The 19,252-nt window shown below is 44.6% G+C and overlaps 1 protein-coding gene across 1 annotated transcript; it reads right to left on the bottom strand.

The window, feature by feature from the left end:
- Positions 1–233: 233 nt before the first annotated feature.
- Positions 234–18,972, bottom strand: LOC124998503 (ras-related protein Rab-40C). The gene is made up of 6 exons (XM_047572958.1): positions 17,625–18,972; positions 11,598–11,658; positions 9,010–9,070; positions 8,818–8,895; positions 5,575–5,797; positions 234–5,187 (listed from the first exon to the last, which is right to left on the bottom strand). The coding sequence occupies exons 1-6, from the start codon at positions 17,764–17,766 to the stop codon at positions 4,913–4,915; spliced, it is 840 nt and encodes a 279-aa protein (XP_047428914.1). The 5' UTR covers positions 17,767–18,972; the 3' UTR covers positions 234–4,912.
- Between the last annotated feature and the right edge of the window lie 280 nt (positions 18,973–19,252).

Here is a 19,252-nt window from a genome sequence, read left to right as displayed (position 1 = left end):
AAAATCAGTTTGTTACTAATAAACTTTGATTCAATTAAAATAAATTGATGCTTCAACTGTAGAGTATTTCCTGTTAGTCACATTTCCAGTAGATGGCAGCCTGTTCACGTAGCACCACACCAGAGTGGACTCAAGGAAACACACCATATTGGTACTTAATCCAGAATTAATAATAATCGTGGCAAGAATTATAGCTGTGGGTTGTAAAATAACAATAAAATCATGAGCCATACTGACTTCAACATTCAATAGTTTTATTGTGAAAAAGTCTCTTCATACATGTTGTCTTGAACTGTACAATCAATAATTTAAAATAAAAAATAAAAAAAAGGAAAAATGTTCAGCTTGGTGAAGAACATTTTCTCTCCCTCACACAAACTCTCACACACACTCACTCGCTTCAGATTACTCAGCAGCTTTAGCCAAAAAAATAAAAAATAAAAAACCCAAAACAAAACAAAGTAAGAATAGCGTTTTTCAGGTTGTTTTTCTCTTAGTCCTCCACACAAACACTTCCAACAGAACCCGGAGATATCAGAGGGTGTCCCTGAAGGGCTCCTGAACGTCCCACAATCCGCTGCAAACGATGTTTTTAAAAATGGAAATAAAAGGTGGGAGGAAAAAAATAAATAAAATAGGGAGGAACCGAGACATGGAGGGCATTTCAAACGGAGACAGTTAATATGTTGATGCACGTGTCAAAAACAACAATAAATATCATCACAGAGAGGGAAGTTCTAAAAAAATGTAACCTCTGGGACTGAGCTGGAGAATCGCTCCTTCTTTCTTTTAACACTTGATCTGAAACACTGATGACTCTGTTATCCATTTTGTGGTTGCTCTTGTGGGGGAAAACATCTGTTAAGAAAACAAACAAACAAAAAAATCTACAGAAATTTAACTTCTATTAACAAATACTTTGTGTTAGATTCACTGAGGAGCAAACCGGTGTTTCTGCAGGTTTTAGAGCATTTCCTACAAACCACATGGTCATTACTGATGTTTACAGCTGCTGATTCCCATTTGTTTAACTACAGCAATAGCGGCAGTTAAACTTAACATGCTAACATGCTAGTGTTTAGTGGGTGGTGCTCAGCATACTAACGTTTGAACAAAGTAAAGTAGAAGATTTTTATAGTGCCACCTTTTCCTTTTTTTGTTAAAAAAATGGCTAATATTTTGGATGTTTTTGTCAAATCAAACCCCGAAACCTTTTTAAATGTCATCAAATGGAAACTCAGGGATCTTGACTAGAAATTTTGTGGCTTTGAATTTTGTTTTTGACCCGAGAGACGGCTCGTTATGAGTATAACAGGAAAACAGAAGAACAACCTTAAAATTTAGCTTTTCTAAATGTAATGTGAAATCAATTTGATAGTGTGGCTCTTGAATGTTACGGTGCCATCCAAATTCGGCACTTAAGTGTCAAGCTAACACAACAGTCTAAAAGTCCCTGCAACGCAAAGTTGGTCTTTAAAAAAACAAAACAAAAACATTTTAGACATTTTATCTCCCCAAACTCATAAAAGTTGTTTTAATTGAATAAAACGTATTCAAATGAAACAACCTGAGAAAGCTGAGGTACAACCCCCTGATGAAAGGTTGCAGGTAGCTTCATTTTAAAGGCTGGCAAACCGATTTTAAAAGATCATGGTAAATGTGCTACAGCGTGTAAAAAGTGTAATACGACTCCAGATCAGAGGGCAGCAGAAATCTTCGCCAAAGTGAGTGAAGACATCTTTGTGAGACAGGATGGGCAGAAAAGCGGAGACAAAAGGAGAGTCCGTTAACACGGGACGAACAAAAGCCAAATGTTTAAGAAGGTGTCTCCACCTGAAGAAAGGGAACCGAAAATAACCCGAAAACCAAAACCAGGCCAAAAGCGAACACCTGCTGCTCATCCCGACACTACAGAGGAGGGAAACGAGGCAGATGCAGATCCACCACGCAGCGGGCGGAGAGGTGGATGAAAGAGCAGCGAGGAGAGATGTAGATGAAGCCCTCCAGAGATCTATGAAAGGAGCATCTATTATTCAGCAGCTATGAATCATGGGACAGCGTGCGGAGGCGGTGGTGCAGATCACAAGCAGGAGACATGCTGCATTCAGTCCCGCGGGAGATCCAGTCGGAGCGGTTTGGCGGTTAAAAGGCAGCGACTCGGAAGAGTTCACATGTTCAGGCTCGTTTCTACGGGACCCTGATCAAGAGACTGATGTTGAACAATGTTTACGTGTGACGGCCGTATCTCCTGCCGGACTTGAATGCAGCGTGGTGAGGAACATGAAGGAGGAATATGTGGCTGCTAATGTTTTTTTGTTTTTGTTTTAGGAAAGTTGACCATTTCCTCGTGATCACACTGTACGGATGACATTGTGCTCGTGTTTAAAGGTTGCAGGTATTCTGTGCTTTTTCTTATCGTTCATGAAAATAAACAATGAAGGATCGCGTGCGCATCAAAGGCCTCATACATCTCCTTCAGTCACATTACAGAAAGCTCGGATCGGAATTCGTGTGTTTTTTTTTTTTCAAGTGTACGTACAGTAAGTTTGTCATCATCACTTAGTGTCTGCACCTCATCAGCCAAACAGTACAAAGAGGGAGTGGACGAGAAGCGAAGATGGCTTCCACTCGCTTGGATTAAAAAAAAGCTCCTGTTGCAGATGAGCCAAGAAAGGTCCGCTCTTGCTTATTAGTGTTTCTTCTGTTGACCTTTTAGACAAGGTGACGTCAGGAACCTTTCACTGACGTCACGTACGGGCGCGTGCGTCGTAAACAGTTTTACAGACGCCTCTTTTACGACGGAGGTCTACAGTAAAAACAGTTTCTATTTCCATCCAGTCAAACAGCCTGAACATGCTCCATTTACTTCATTAAAAACGTAAATCTATAAGTTTATACTTTTTATAGATTTTAATAATTAAGGTGAATGAATTATATCTGCACTCACTGCTTTTAAAAACTATCAATGAATTTAAAGGGCTAAAACATGCACCAGGAGGAGCCAGGGGATGAGAATGTCACTGTTTACAATCAATACTGGGAATATTCCACTTCAACGCGAGCTCGCCCGGGCGCTCGGACTGGTTTCCGTTTACACCTGACTTTCTCTCAAGCTCGACTGGCAAATGTATGGAGGACAAACAAAAATAGCAGGGTAGTACAGCAGCTACGGAAACCGTGTGAGTCTGTGTTTACTGGTTTTAAAATTTGGCACGGGATAGTTAAAATGATGCTTCACCCAAACTCCCCTTTGTTTTCTTCGCGAGGAGAAGGAAAATGTGGACAAAAGCCTTTCAAGCCACAGTCAGTTTCTCTGTGTTCCATATGTTCAATAGATGATTATTTTCAATCATTTAAGAGTGAATAATGACTGGCACAATTTTCCATAACCGAAAGGTTAGCTGGAAGCGGTAAATATTTAATGTTCCTTGATTGGTCACATATTAACAACGACTACACTGTGACCCACGTCTATATCGTTAAACTGCCCACGGAAGGCGGACGCAGGCTTTGGGTGGAGCATCACTGTGAGGGCTCGTGTTTTGAGGAAAAACAAAAGATAAGCGGAGACGGGTTTCTGCTGACGAGACCTGCTGACAGGTGAGCTGTGACATCTGAAAACACGAAGAAGAGTCCCTGAACACTCGGCGGGGAGGACGACAGAGACGGGATGAAAGGAAGAAGAGGAGGTGAAGGAGAGAGCGACGGGAAAATGGATTTCTGACAACATCCAGGCGGCGGATGAGGGCGTCATCCTTCATCTCACCTCTGAACATGCTAAGATGGAGGAGTCTGTTTAACGGAGAAGCCTCAGCAGAAGGAGACCGGTGGAACTACATAGCTCGTCTCAGATGCGTTGGATGCGGGTTCCGCTTTGCCGAAACAATTGCTCCAATTGAGTTACAAATAAACTTCAGAAAAGATGGAGGGATCTTAAATGGGCTATTTTTTGCATGGTATCCATGGCAACAAGCATCACGGGTTCCCTTGGTAAAGGAGGAGGCTCTGCAGACCGGAGAAAAACACTAAAATCCACACGCCTGTGGGTTTTCTAATTCACTGTTACTGTCGTGCTTTAAGCGAGTAAACCTGGCTCTTTAAAAATGCAGCGTGTGCTGGATGCTCTCAGCTCCGATTAAAGCTTACACTTGTTTTTTTTTGTTTTTTTTTTTATATGGACCAAAGAGATTCCTGTGAGAAAAGTTAGACTTGGACTCAAGGCACGCTAACAAGTCTGGACCTGAGACTTGCTTCAGGTTGTTTCCTTCAGGTTTCTGACCTGAGTGAGACCTCCAACGCTCCAACTGCAACACCAGAGGGAAAACCTTCATTCATCTTCAGTAGATGTTACAGCCAGGTGAGGACAAACAATGATCAATAAAGTACTCCAAAGGAAATGAACGCTTCCTAGTGTCTTGATCGTTAGCTTATTGGTCGTCAAAATAGCAAATAAACGGAAGGTGTGGACAGACGAACAAAAGAAGGACACGAAGACATAAAGTGGAGAATACAGCTTGAGGTGATGTCGGTGATGCACAAGCACGACGAGTGCATCGTGAAGAGAAACTAAATATGAGTTGGTGATAGATTTTCTATACATGTAGTTAACGCTCCAGCTTGGTTTACTGAGTCTTTTCTCTCATTGTAGTGAGAATCAGGTCAAAAAAAGTTGGTAGTCTCTGATATCCTGAGGCACCATTCAAGCCCCCTCATCTTCACACGGAAAGTACTTTATACCCTTCAATGTGAACTCATGAAGGTGGGAGGCATTCACTCATTCATCCCTCACACGATCCCTGGGCTTCAGGTTTAGGGATTTCCACCGGCTGACAAATACCTTCGACCTCCGTCTCCCGAGCCCCCGCTGTCGACGGCTCGCTGTCTCTCGGCTGCACCCAGGACGCGGCAGAAGTTAGGAGATTTTGCAGTTGTTGCGGGTGCAGTTCTGCGGCGGGCTCTGAGGCGGACGGATGGACTTGGAGCGCTTCAGGCTGTTGCCTTTGGAGCCGCCGGCCGGGTTGGCCAGCGAGTAGGAGCGTCCGTGCATCATGACGGCGTTCATGCCGTTGGCCATGGAGAAGGACTTGAGGTGGGACTTGATGGCGACCGGAAGCGGGAGCTTGTCGATGAGGTGGACCGGCGTGCACGACACGATGGCTCTGCAGCAGAGATCCTGGAGGCTGAAAACTGCAGAGAGGGAGTCAAGTTACATCACGCTGCACGGCACAAACCTTTAACTCTGACGAGGCTCCAGCAGGAACCGCAGCCGTTTCTGTGTTTAAACTAAAGAACGATCTCAGAGCTCAAGCTGTAAAATGCAGAAAAGAGAAGGAGCCGAGTTTGATCACGTGAGGCCGGGTTCTGTTAAACCTCAGAGGATTTACAGGACCTCGCTTCCCACTGCTTTAATCACTAATTACACATGAGGGAGACAGAACGATGACGGGAACGAGGGAGAATTAATTAGAGAATGAGGGAGTTTGTCTGGAGATGTGACATCCGTATGCTGACAGCTGAGGTCCATTAGTGCTCGCTAACGCGACGCAGATGAAAAATGAATCCCCGTCTGCTCACCTCTGTTGGGCCTCCAGAACTTCTCCATGCCGTGCCTCATCAGGACGATGCGGGACAGCTCCGTGAAGGACTCGATGACGTTGAAGTTGCACAGGGGGCTCACCTCGAAGAAGGTCATGCCGTTCTTTTCGGCGTACGCCCTCGCCTGCTCGGTGGGGACCTGCCGCTTGAAGGCCAGATGCAGGCGGTTGCCCACGAGTATCCGAGGCACGCCGGGAGCGTGCTGGAGGGGGAACAAAGCGCAGCGAAAAACTAGGTTATCCACCGCTGATGTAAAATAACGAATGAAACCTACAAACACGCCCGCGGAACGTCCTCGAACGCGCGTTTCTTTTTCGCGGTTCATTAAACGCATCGCGCAGAAAAACTGAGTTACAGACGCTGAATTGATGCAAAGTGACCAGCAGAGGTTTGTTATTAATTCAGCGAGCTGGAGGCAGCAGTTTGTAGGTCTAATTCATCCTCATCTGTTCTGACAAACTGAATGAAACGCGACGGCAGCGAGAGGCAAACCTCTGTCCCTCTTCACTCCCGCGACTGTCAGCACTCATCAGTCTCTCTGCTGAGTTTCCTCCCTGTCGCCTTTTCATGCTCTTAGCAGCAGTCGTGCTGGTACCGAGAGCCTCTAAAGACGCCAGGATTTGTTGTTATTTTTAGCTGGGGAAGCGAGATAGCTGGTGTTAAAACACCTAATCTGTCACACATTGCCCACATTAGAGTAATTTAAGAGCGACTTCTCCGTTTTATTCGAGACCTGGACCTCATCTACCAACAGCATCGTGAGGCTACGAACACCGTTAACCTCATTTGAGCCCTTTGAAGTTTGGGCATCACAGCTGAGCGCGCTTGAAGAAAGGATCGAACCGCTTTTAACGGGTTTACAAAACAATCATCTGTATCCGTTCTCAGTCTCCACAGATTCTTGAATCCTCCATCTCCTCTTTACAGAAGTAGGAGGCTACACCACTTCTGTGGAGGTGGAGCAGGAAAAGGCCAAACTGGAACTCGCATTCCACAGGCCAAAAATACCACACAGACACACACACAGCCACGTACGGACGGAGCGGACGTCCTCTTTGTTTCCAAGCGAGCAGGAAGGACACGAAGCAGCCCGTTCGCACAGACACAGGCTGTCTTGCCGCTGTCCATTTGTGGCAATTACAGTAATTCCTGCAGGATGAAGACGAGACCGCGCTGTATTTTGCGAACATACGATAAAAGCCGCAGGTGACCAGGTCAGACAGAAAGCATCCTGGATGGAGGTCTCCGGTTTGGAAAAGTGTCTGTTTAAGGTGGCAATTTTTTTGTGTTTCCTTTCAGTCAGGCTGTAAACCGGCTTTTAAAATAATCCATTTACACAAGATCAGACCGCAGAGATAGGACGGCACAGTGTGACACAATAGACACGTTAACGGGAAATTAACAAAGTAGACGTTGAAGAGGTTGACATTTTAAATAATGGATGAAAGGTGAAATCTAACAAATGACCTGCTTCAGATATGAATTACAATAAATCAAAGTAGTGTCAGCTCATTTTCCATCACCACTTGTTCTCTAGAGGGTCGTGGGGGGTCTGGATCCTATCCCAGCTGTCACTGGGGGAGAGGCGGGGTACTCCCTGGACTAGAGATCGACCGATATGGATTTTTTTTTAGGGCCGATACAGATTTTTTTTTACATCAGCATTGGCCGATACGTGCTGCTGATTTTTGTGTATTGGGCGATACTGAACTCAGTAAAAAATGGAAATAGTGGCCGATATATTGGTTGATCTCTACCCTGGACAGGTCCCCAGTCTATCACAGGGCTAACACTCAGTGCGTTTACATGCAGAGCTTAATCAAGCTATGCTCAAAATTCAACTTTCTCACTAAAGGCCTTGTCCCAGTTTACATGCAGCGCAAGAAAATCGAATAACTGTTCTCCTCTTCCACACTAGGTGGCGATACGTGTCTTTTCAGCGGGATAATACCACATTAATACGGCCTGATTTCCGGCTGGCCTGTTACGTGATATAATAAACAAGAGTCGTTCATGCGGCAGACCGGCATTTCAAACAACAACCAGACGGATAAAAGCACATTTTTTAATCTTGTACATAATGTTTGCGTTACTTCTGATGCAGGTCAGATCCGCGCTATCCCTCAGACGGCTCCGTTTCTCTTCTTCTTCTTCTACACCCGGCTTTCTTGGACGTGTTTGTTCCGGGGTCACACGCCAGCGCAGCGCACATTATCCGATGAAAACTCAGATTCCAATCGCATTATCTGGGTGTCTCAATCGGATAATGAGAACTCCGATTTTAATCGGAGTAACGTGTTTACATGCACTTAAGTTCTCCTGTTATAGTCCGATTAAGGCAATAATTAGTTTTTTTTCACGTGCATGTAAACGCACTGACTGAGAGACAGACGACCATTCACACTCACACACACCTACGGCCAATTAGGACTCACCAATGAACCTAACAAGCGTGTTTTTGAACGGTGGGAAGAAGCCGAGGGCCCAGAGAGAACCGACGCAGACAAAGGGAGAACATGCAAACTGCACACAGAAAGGCCCCAGATACCCTGGATTTGAGCCCGGAACTTTTTTGCTGCGAGGCATGAGTGCTAACCAACACGCCACTCTGCCCCCCTCCAAACTAGTGGACACTGTTCAAGTGTAACATATCTGTAGAGTGTCAGAATGAAACTACAGATCCTTAGGATACAGGGCTCAGACTTTAGTCTCGTCTAAAGCCTGATTAATGGCCTTAGCTCCGTGGTCTACGCTGTGGCCTATGCCACAGCCTGACGTACGCCGCCTCAGAAAATGTAACTGTGCGTCGTGGCGATGCCGACCACAACAGCTGGACTTGCTCGTCCACATCTCTCAGCGACCGGGCAGGAACGGAAAATTCTCCCTCCTTCAGCCTCTGTTTAAACATCTTATCTCTTTCCTGCGCTGCAGTGATTTCAGTCAAATTAACCGTAGTTCAGTATTTATTAACTTTGACTTCAACGCGAGTCGCTCAGTTCCTCTTGCCATTGTGTGAAATAAACAGAGGCGCTGAACACGGCCACGACCATTTTGGCAGCGCGGTGACGGAACAATGCTGACGAGCAGCGCACGGGGATAAACGCTTTCACTGACAAAGCCTCCAACTGGGACCTTCACAAACTCCTTTCAAAATATCACATCTAATTTAAAAACACATATCTAACATATAAACCTGATCAAACCGACATAACACAGACTCACCTCATCGATCTCTCTGATCCACCTGTCGATGCCGTCAAACGACCACCGATTGGTGATGTCATATACCAACAGGATCCCCTGAAGAGAGACAAACACGCAGCTCGTAACCTCATTATCAGCATCAGATTAAGGCACGCGGGTTTATTTCATGCAGTTGCCGTCACTGTTCTCCGTAAGTGCACTGATCCTCACCTGAGCCCCGCGGGAATACGAGCGGAAGATGGTGCAGAACCTCCCCTGCCCCGAGGTGTCCCTGAGGAGAGGAGCAAAGATGAGCTCGGCTCTGATTCGTGCAGCTGCGGGGGGAATAAATCCTTTTTGGGCTAAACGGCGCATAAAGCCAAAACTCCTTCCATTTCAGCAGGCTGCATTCGAGCCTGAGCCGGAGCAGGCTGCCCTCCAGAGCGAGCCACACAAGGCCAACGCTGAGGTGAAAACATGCAATTCACATTCATCACCGCTTTCATGTAATACATTCCTGTGGGAAGGTTCTATAAACAAAACTACCAGGGCTAGATTTCCGAGCAGTGGCTGAACACAATGCGAGGCAGCAGTATGTGCGCGGCGAGAGCGAGTTAACGTCAACGCGCCGTGTGTTTATCGCCCAAATCTGGAGATTTTGTTTTCTCACACTTAACAAATCCTGTGCGTTATTCATTTTTAGTCGGAGGACATGCCGAGACACGACCGCAGAGATGCAGCCTACAGGAGAGCTAACTATGCCTGACGATAACTGTTTGTTGTTTACAGAATCTGACTGCACTTTTACCTAATGCGAAAACTAAAAAGCAGCAGCGGCAGCAGCCCAGCGAGCCGTCTCGCCCATCTGTTGTTCAATGTAGCAGAAATGACGTAGCCTGCTAATGAAATGGCTTTGCTCCTTAAAGTCAGGCGCAAATCCAGCTTCTCAAATGACGACTGAGGAGTTACAGTAAAGGGAGAGCACCTGCTTTACTGGTGGTGGATGAAACTGACAGGCTAATATCTGCTTTTTGATAAAATATGCAGCCAGCAAATGCCACTTATGTCGCTCCTTTGAGCTCGGTGGCTATTATGAGATTAGATAATTGGAGAATCCTAAAAGTTTAGGGATTCGTGGTGTGGACTATTTAGGCTAGACTGAAGCTTAAATCCTGAAAACGTAGAGGTAGTGATGATAGTTCTGGAGAGAACAACTGCGTTTACGTCTCTCTCCTCACATTTGTTTGGGCCTTTAACATGTCAACTCTTATTAAGGGTTAGGCAATTTAAATGGAGCAGAACTCCAACTCAGAGCTCCACCTGCACTATATAATTGGCTGAGAGTCAGCGGTGAGGCTAAAGAACAAAAACACAGTTCTCGCTGCCAACTAATCTCATGAGAAGAACCAGAAAAACAACAGCAGCAGGAATCTCTGAATGCCGCCGTCTCTCCAAGCCCCGAAAAAGCTAGCGAGCTCCTAAAACAGCTGCGAACTCGTGTTATTCGCTAATGGGAGGAAATAGTGGATTTGCCGTAGACTATTTCCAGCTTCGGATTAATCCACATTTCTAGCGGAGAATTTGCGTCAGCGACACGACGCGTGCGGGGCCCGAGTCGAAAATAAACTGCAGCGTCTTAACGTGGGGGTTTGATGACAATGTTAATGCCAGACTTCTCCTTTAAGTTTCCTCGGCTCTTTGTTAACTCAGACAGCCACTGAGAGGAGTCTGAGTCATGAGGTAGAAATGTAGAAGAAGCTGAGGATGAGGGAAAGAGAGTGTGTGTGTGTGCGAGAGGAAAATATGATATTAGGACAGCGAGGAGGAGTAAAGAGAGACTTAGGCAGCAGAAACGAGGAGGATTCTGCATCACAAGTCTGCCTTCAAACTTCTCTCTCCACGGGGAAGTCGAGGCGTTGGTTCTCCCCCGAGGAGCTGAATTCCTTGGCCTACTTCCACCAAACAAGCCTCGCCTAGCGCTGCAGTGTGTCTTAACTGACAATTACATGCATCTGCTGCAGCCCTACTGATGCAAGTTTATTTGTCAGGAAATAAACAGTTCGAGGAAGATAAGAACTACGTGCGTGCACCTCTCAGCTGTGTATAGCTTCTTTTCTCCGAAGCAGAGCAAATTCGTTTTATTGTTGTTGTTTGACTCCTTTTTCATGCATCCTTTTTCATTTTTACGTATTTTGTCCCATGTCACCTCCTTCATTGCTTGTGAAATCTGAAATAACGCGAATGTTCGGCCCTGCCAAATAAACACACGGGAGGCTGTGTTGACTCTTCAGTAAGTGCAACATATCCATCACTAATTTATTAGTAATAAGTGCAGTTTCAGCTCAAGAAGTTTCCGGCAAAGTGAGGGAGTGGGAGCAGAGAGTTTGTGACATAACACACCGTTAAAGATGAATGACTGTCTTTCAAGTGTTTTGTCACTCAAAACTTAATCAACATTTGAAACGATTCAAGCAAAATCATGTTCATTTTCCAGCCCTAAAAGTATTTATGTTATTATACTAATTTTACATATTATATTAGTTTCTGTTTGATGAGCGCCATCTCAGCCTGGCTAGCTAATGTTTGTTTCTTCTTCCTGCTACGAAGATGAGCGATGCATTTTTGTTTAGCCGTACATGTTATTGGATATCTAGCAGGTGAATAAGCTTCACCACATCAGTGACGAACTAATGGTTTTCGCCCACTTCTGAGCAGATCTCTGAGATTTCTGACCCGGCGTTTTCAACAGAAGTGTCCCGGAGGATCTCGGAGCACGAGTGGGAACGAGAGTCGTACGTTGAGTGGTGACGTGCGCTTACCACAGCTCCAGCTTCACTCTTCTGCCGTCCAGGAGTATAGTGGTGGTTTTATAGTCGATGCCTTGACAAAGGGGAGAGAGGGGAGACAGAGGCGGGCATCAGACAAATAGATTCATCAAGCGGGCCAACATCAATCAGGAGAACAATAAAGCAGTCGAGACGGAAGCTGGTGCGGGACAAAATGACTCAACATTAACATGAACCACTTAAAGAGAGTGTAAGAAATGCCCACAACCCATTATACGATTGAAATTAAGCTTCACTAATGTGCATGTGTACTAATGACAAAATAACCACTAATATGTGAAGAGCTTAATCTCATAAAATATTTTTAAAGCAGGGGTCTTCAACGTTTTTCAGGCCAAGGACCTCCAAGCTGATGGAGAGATTAAGTAGGGATACCCTACTATAAGTGTTCTACATTAAACTAAAATATGTTGGATTCATATATATATATATATTTTTTTTTTAAAAAAATATACAAAAACTGTCTAATCAACCAAAGACTTTGCTACAGTACCTCCACAGACCCTAGGGGTCATGGACCCCCTGTTGAATAACTATGTTTTATAGTGTCAAGCTGTTTTGACTCATTTCCATGGTAATTTCTAAAGCACTGCTCTGTCACAAACATCCACCATAATTAATGCTACATATATTCACTGTTTAACAGTCAGGATGTAGGCAGTAGAGTAGCGCCTCAGGAAGCTAACAGGTCTTTCACGAACCTGTCCGACTGCTACACCTGCCGCGCCGCGTCCGGGCATGTTCAGGTGAGTGTGCTCGCCAGGTTTTCTACGGTTTTCACAGAGTCTGTTACGGCCCGAGGCCAAACAGGTGTAATGCTCAATTATCAGCGTCTTCCGTCTCCGATAAGATGTTTATCTTCTGATTCCACAAATACATGTGTCGGTTAAGCCATTGTTTGTTCTTTTTGTTCACTAGTGTGTATTGTCAATTAAGTTGGAAAAAATTCAACAAGACCGAAAGCTAACAATGAAATGACCTCGTTAAGCGTGTGAATCCAAAGCCTCACCCAAAAAGTATAAAAATTGATTTTGCACAGGCCCAAATGATCTTAAGATTTTACTTTTCACTTTAAAAATACAAGCTTTTTTAAGCAGCTTTGTTATTTCTACTAACTACTGAACAACCAACCGACAGCTTTTTTCATCTTCACAAGCTCAATAAAAACCATTGAGATACAGAAACACTAGCTCGCTCAAAGATTACTGCGTCTGTCCCTGATGGGTAGCAGCTGCCGGCTAACAACATTAGCAATATCTTCCAATTTTTCAGGCAACATAAAGCTGCCGCCGAGCTAAAGTGCTGAGCTCAGGCTAGCCTAATTGAATTGGAGTAAGTGCAGGGCTTCGTACCAAGCGCTTCCTTTCCTCTCGTTGCCAGGGCTCACTTAGATATCCCAGATAATCGATAGCCTCTCTGATGCCTTGGCTGCAAAACTGCCGCTTCTATTCCGGGAGTCAGCCGAGTTAGTTTCTTCTCATAGGAGGCGCTCTGTTTGAAGCCTCTCACGTTCAGCTTTTGATGGAAAATTGTCGGAGAGGCACTGATTTAATTCTCTGGTGAGATCGGACTGGTTGACATGATCTATAAAATAATTATGCATACATTAGGAAGCATGCATCTAACTCGTGAAAATGAAGCCCCAATTTATCTAAGCCCAACTCATTTACACAATTTGCGATGGTAGATACATTTATTTTGTCTCGGAGCATACATCATTTATATGATGATGAGATTTTTATTTGCTGTTGTGTTCTCTACAGAACATTGCGACACGGCTGCGCCAGCAGTCTTCTCATTATATTTGACATTTCACTGACTTCGTGGAAATTCTTTGAAAGCAGAATTTCCACTAAATGAAATTAAAGGAAGCGCACACTGCTTCTCTTTCCTTATTCCAACACAATGACAACTATGCGCTTGGGTGCACTACATTTTATTATAATTAGCATCGTGGTAGAGTTCACGTAAAAGTTTCATTCGGGCATCCGGGTCAAATTCAGTGTGGAGCAGATGGAGCATCAGACGGCGTTTCTGTGCTTGGTCCAGATATGTGGTGTAACGAATGACACGCAACATAGGTGGAGAAAGAAAATAAATAAAAAAAGGTGGCTTCACCGCAGTGAGACTGCATTTACAGCTGAGCTCTGGGCCGATACTGAACACTCGGCGCGTCAGTCTGTGCATCTTTGAGGAGGATCGGGCCAGGTTCAGCTTTTCATTTACCTCCCGGTTCTTTGTCACACGCGCTAAACCACCGCGCGGTATAGGAGGTTATCTACGAGCTGGCCTGCATCCAGTGATAACTGCTCGCTGGATATTTACCATTGCGAGTCCGCTGCCACATCAACACAAAGGGCCTCCGCGCTCGCTGGATCCCTGGGGAATATTCAATTGTTGGTGTGCGCTGAATGAAAAAAAAAGATGTAAGGGCCTCACTTGTCTAGTAGATGCACTGAAAAGTGTCTCTTCAGCACGCTTTTGCATTTTAATTGGCTTCTTTGCTTCAAAGCCGCTCTTATCTGATGGCTACCTTCAGCCAACTGTGAAATTCAAAAGCTTATCGCGGCGTAGAGATTTCATCTTGAAATCCTCTCGGAAAATTAATTGTGACCTCAACACGCCGATCGGCGCGCGGCGTCGCTCCTGTAAGTGCGCGGTAAAATCAATTATTTAGTCGATAATCGGTCGTTTCTGTCAATGAACCTTGATTTGTCGTGTAAATTATTCTCGGATCTGTGGTTATTTCATCAACAGCTTTCCAGTGTATTTGTTCGTCAGTCGAATGCTCAAAAACATGTAAACTCTTGCAGGTCAAATATGTTACTTCCACATAAGAGAGGAAAAAGCAGAACATCGTCAAACGCTTCAATCTGTCAATAGATATCGTCCAAAATGTTCGCTTGAAAAACTACTAAAACACATAAACCCAAAAAAGCGTCTTTAAATTTACTGTTCGGTTTCACAAATAGTCAAAAACCCTAAGATATACCTCTCGTGTTTAGTTATCAACAGCTTGCCAAAAAGTGACAATAATAAAAGCGGTTGTGTTACACATTTTATACATGTGAAGCATTTGCTTCAGTTACCGGTCACCAAATTCATGATCAATAAAGCACACTGACAACCAGCACTGCGGAGGAAATGTGACAGACTGCTTTATCCAGCTGGCACCCCCCAAATCAGACAATCGCAGCCCGAGGACACTGTTATCCAATCAAAAATCTGTTCCCCTGTCCTGATTTTCTTCTCCTGAAATATTTAGCGTCCTCACAAGCACTCCCCCCATCCCTCCGCACTAACCTCCCTCTGCCAGAGGGATGGAAATCAATAGCAGAGCTTCTGCCTGCGCAAACATCCACGACGGAGTGTGTTCAGCTGCGTTCCACTCTGCCCTCCATATTTAATGAAGCCTTTTGAAGGCTTTTGATCTTGCTCGCATCAACCGGGATCGCTTCCTCTTTCGGAGATTGTTTAGGTGCTGCCCTGGCTCGCGTTTCGACAAAACTGCGACGATCGTTTGACTCGATTCAAACTCGCCGTCAACAATCGGGAGGCATTTCATGAAGATGAAACTACACGGATTTTCTTTCTTTGATAATTCTGTAAATATCTTTGTACTCTGGTAACAGATTGTGGGCTTTGTGTCCAACAACGTGTGACTCCTAATCCTGATAAATGGTGCCAAATTTGATCACCGAGCCCAAATCAAGAACCAATTGTTGTATTTGATTTTATAAAGATTCATTTAGCGTTATTTTTATGTCATACTCACTGGTTCAGGCACTGTTCACGAGAATGGTTATCAAATGTAATACCTTTAGGATAAGGAGTAGCATTAGCACTTCTGTGTCACCTGGCACCAAGCAGTTCGTTAATTGAAGCTTAGATCGTGAATTAGAAACTCAAAATATCAATTTATTATGACTTTTTTTGGCTAGTTCAACCACTCTGCAGATGCTCTAATCAACTGTTTTGCTCCAAGCTTGATCACCTCCAACAGCTGTAATGAAACATTTAATTTGGCCTGCAAGAATTGCGAATGTGTGCAAAAACACATGACCCGAGGGAGGGTTTCCATACTGCTGCCAAATGCCAACAGGCAGCGTCACCCTTTGGCAAAATTCATTGGATAAGCGCTAGTGAAAAGGGGGTCATTCTGCTGGCTGATGTATTTTTCATGAACACTTGCTGCTATTGCTTAAGGGAGGAAAAATGGAAATCCTCATCCGAAAAATTGAAATGGCAACTCGACGCATGTAAATATGCGGGATTTTAAGTAATTCAATACCTGAGGATTCGATGCCAGTGATTTAAAGAGTTCTATTAACATCATCAGAGTGATACATACTTGGTAGGTCTTCCTGCCTTCTGTGGCTTCACATCGTTCTAGTTTGCAATTGAAATCGACCTGCAGATGTTTGAAAGTTGGGAAAATCCAGCACAATCAATCCCATGTCTGCTTTTACAGTGCTGATGTTACTGTAACGATGCACGCAACCGTAACCGAATACTGTCTGTAAAAAAAAGTGTTTTGCAGGTGGAATAACTTTCACAAGCTGTCAAAATGGAATTACAAGGCTCTGTTTTGTGTTTTCACAGCTATTATTCCAGCTATTCTCTCTGGAAATACCCTTAAGGCAAAAGGAGGTATTTATTTTGATTACATTGCTTTGTGATGGCCAATATAACCAATAGTAGCTTGAGTCTCAGAAGCAGTTTTGCTGAGTGATCATCCATCCTGACTGACTGTAATCTGAAGATTACATCACTAAATTAAAGCCATTTAAAGCACTGTGGGTTTTTAATCACACAAGTGTCAAATGTGATAAATTGGTGTGTGTGGTCATTAACAAACCAGGAAAAGTAAAATGTTATTTATAGTTATCATATAGTTTCACATAAGTCAAATTGTATAAAACGATACTGTACTGTTTCTTGGAATCATTATAAATTAAGGAAGTTATGCTCATAAACTCACTGGCACCATGTTTCAAATTAAGTAATTTAACCACAGTTGTGTGGTGTTCACGTGCATTCACCACTTATCTTTCCAGGCTTTTTGCAAGAAAACGCCTATTTAGGACGTACCCAAAGTAGTATTAAAGTAGTAAAGTGGTATTGTTCATGAGTAATCAAAGTTGGCACACAGTTAAAAAATAAGAAGCCATCGAGCTCGTCTGAATTTTTTTGTTTTGACAAAATGTGTGGGATGAATGACTAATAATGACTTTCATCAATGAATTCGGTAGAAAATTACATATTGCATGATGCATTTGCTCAAACACAACTCGCCTACAGACCTCCGGTTGTTTGAAAAAGCCACGGATGTGCCATACACGACCCGGCAGAACGTTAAAGGGTTGAGCGTCAACTGGTCGAGTGGGGTTGTGTGAGGTGTGAGAATATGCACGCACGGCAGCCACAGAACAACAGCTTTCTGTAGCAGCGAGCTGCCATCAGATAGCGTCCGACTGTCAGCCCTGCAGCAATAGCAGCGGGATACCCAGGTGATCTGAGCTCGCGGACCAAAGAACAGATCAGCTGATCGGGCACCGGTCCACCAGCCTTCCCCGCTCTACAGCGAGGTTTTTTTCCGTTTACAGCCGGACACAACTGAAACTGTTTAGGAAAAGAAGGAGGACTGGAAAATATTCAACGCGAGCATCATCACCTACGACATAGTGTCTCACTGTTAAACTCCGAGGTCAATGAAAAGCATTGTCTCACAAGTGGAATTATGCACCGGCGGAACAACAATACACATACATTCATGACTGTCTAACTCACTTCCACGTGAATGCTCTGTGTTATGAGGGCTAGTGTATGTAAACGCGTGCCTAAAGCCAGAGAAGAGGGCTCATTGTGTATTCTCCACGGTACACACAGCAGCACGCACAGATAGTATGTTCAGGACTTCGGTGATGAGCAAGCGTGACACAACATGAGGAGCCCGGAATCACAAACAGATCCCAATCAGCTGAGGCAGGAGTGACTCACCACTACTGTACGCGTAAGGGGACTCAGCAGATCCATCCTGCAGGCTGTCCAAGATCTCTCCTTTGCCCACATCGCTGTCTCCGACCAGGAGGAACTTGAGCAGGTAGTCATAACTCTTCACCGGACTGCCCTGGCTGCCCATTCTCTCTCGGATGGAGGCTAAAACGAGGGACTGAAAACCCGGACGGGTAAACCAAGCAGCTCCCCCCCCCTGTGTGCTCCTCCTCACTTGATCCAAAACAAGATCTGTTGTGCCATGAACGTGACGAATGCGGGTCCAGCAGACTTCGCTCAGCCTGTTCACAGTCTTCTTAAAAGTGTCCAAGTAGGTGATTTCTAGGCTTCACAAACAGCCACGGTCTCAGAGGAATGTCCTTCTTGAAAAACAAGGTGGGAGCCAAAACTGTGGCTCTGAAAAACAAAACATCTTTTTTTTTTTTTTTTTTTTTGGCTAAAGTCAAACGATTAGAGAAATAACAGTTTGCTCCACGGTGCTGATGCGAACTTTATCCAAAGTAAACAACCCTCAAACGCAGCTAAAAAAAAAAAAAAAAAAAAAAATGTGTAGCCTCAACCAAGACCAATTCCTTCCCGTTCCAATAAATCTTGCCGAAGTTTAATGAATGATTGAAAACACAAGATAACCAAAGAGTAACTCAAGCTGTATCCGGACAGGATGACCGTTGTGGCTGGTCTTTGTGGTAAATCTATGTAAGGAGGAAAAGCATGCTTACTGTGTTACGCAAGGACTGTCACTTTGCAAACGCAGATATATGTGACGACATATGTTTTTAGTCAGCTAGCAAACTTCCAGCCCTGGGGGGTAGATGGTGATATCTGTCTTTTTGTTCCTATTTAAAGGCAGCTTTCTGGCTACCTTAGCAGGGGGACAACAAGCTAGCAGGCTAGCGTAGCAATTCTCATTGTTTCTAGCGTTCTCCTAAAACTGTAATTATTCAAAGACACTGACGGGATACGTTTAGCCACGCAAAGTACTGCGTTAAGATAACTCATCGGTAAATAAAAAGAAAAAATAGATTTCGCAGCAAGCTAAAAGCTAACTTGGCTAGCGGAGTCCGTAGCTCAACTTCCACCGACGTCAGTGTAATTTCGGGCCCCCTCGTCTTTCCCCAGTCCGGGACGACAAAGATTCTCGCAACTTCACTGCGTCCTAAGTCGTCCGGAAAATTCGCCACGCCTGCAGCGGAATCACACTGCTGGGATCTTAAGTCCAGTCCAGATCTCTGTGCGTGTACTCCGTGTTGTCAGTGCGTCTCCTTTCCATTTTTCTCCATGATACTCAGTCCTAATCACAGCTGCGGCTTCTCTTCCACTAACACTGAGCAGACTGAACGCGGCGCTGACAGACCCGCGTCCCCTCTCTGTCACCGCCCCCCTCACCCATAGCCCCGCCCACATCGCCTCAGATGATTGGACGCGGAATTAAAGAGGCGATTCCTATTGGCCGAAACAAACGCCCGTCAAAGTTCGCTGTCAACAACACGCAGATGGCGAGTGAGCCGTGGACAACAAAGATGAATCATTTCTCGCTGAATGTACACAGAACAAAGACATCTCATCTTACGGAGAAGGAGTGATTGGATTAAAGCACGACTAGAAAGTAAAAT

The sequence above is a fragment of the Mugil cephalus genome, chromosome 20, assembly GCF_022458985.1.
Source record: "Mugil cephalus isolate CIBA_MC_2020 chromosome 20, CIBA_Mcephalus_1.1, whole genome shotgun sequence".
NCBI classification, from domain to species: domain Eukaryota; kingdom Metazoa; phylum Chordata; class Actinopteri; order Mugiliformes; family Mugilidae; genus Mugil; species Mugil cephalus.
This window is presented reverse-complemented; position numbering and strand designations above follow the sequence as displayed.

What these genes read in the sequence shown, in the direction of transcription:
- LOC124998503 (XM_047572958.1), bottom strand. Translation starts at nt 17,766, where the DNA reads ATGGGCAGCCAGGGCAGTCCGGTGAAGAGTTATGACTACCTGCTCAAG. An exon ending in AGAGTGAAGCTGGAGCTGTG is followed by an intron (nt 9,071 to 11,597) that starts GTAAGCGCACGT and finishes TCCTCTCCTCAG; the next exon opens with GGACACCTCGGGGCAGGGGA. An exon ending in GGATCAGAGAGATCGATGAG is followed by an intron (nt 5,798 to 8,817) that starts GTGAGTCTGTGT and finishes TTCCCCCTCCAG; the next exon opens with CACGCTCCCGGCGTGCCTCG.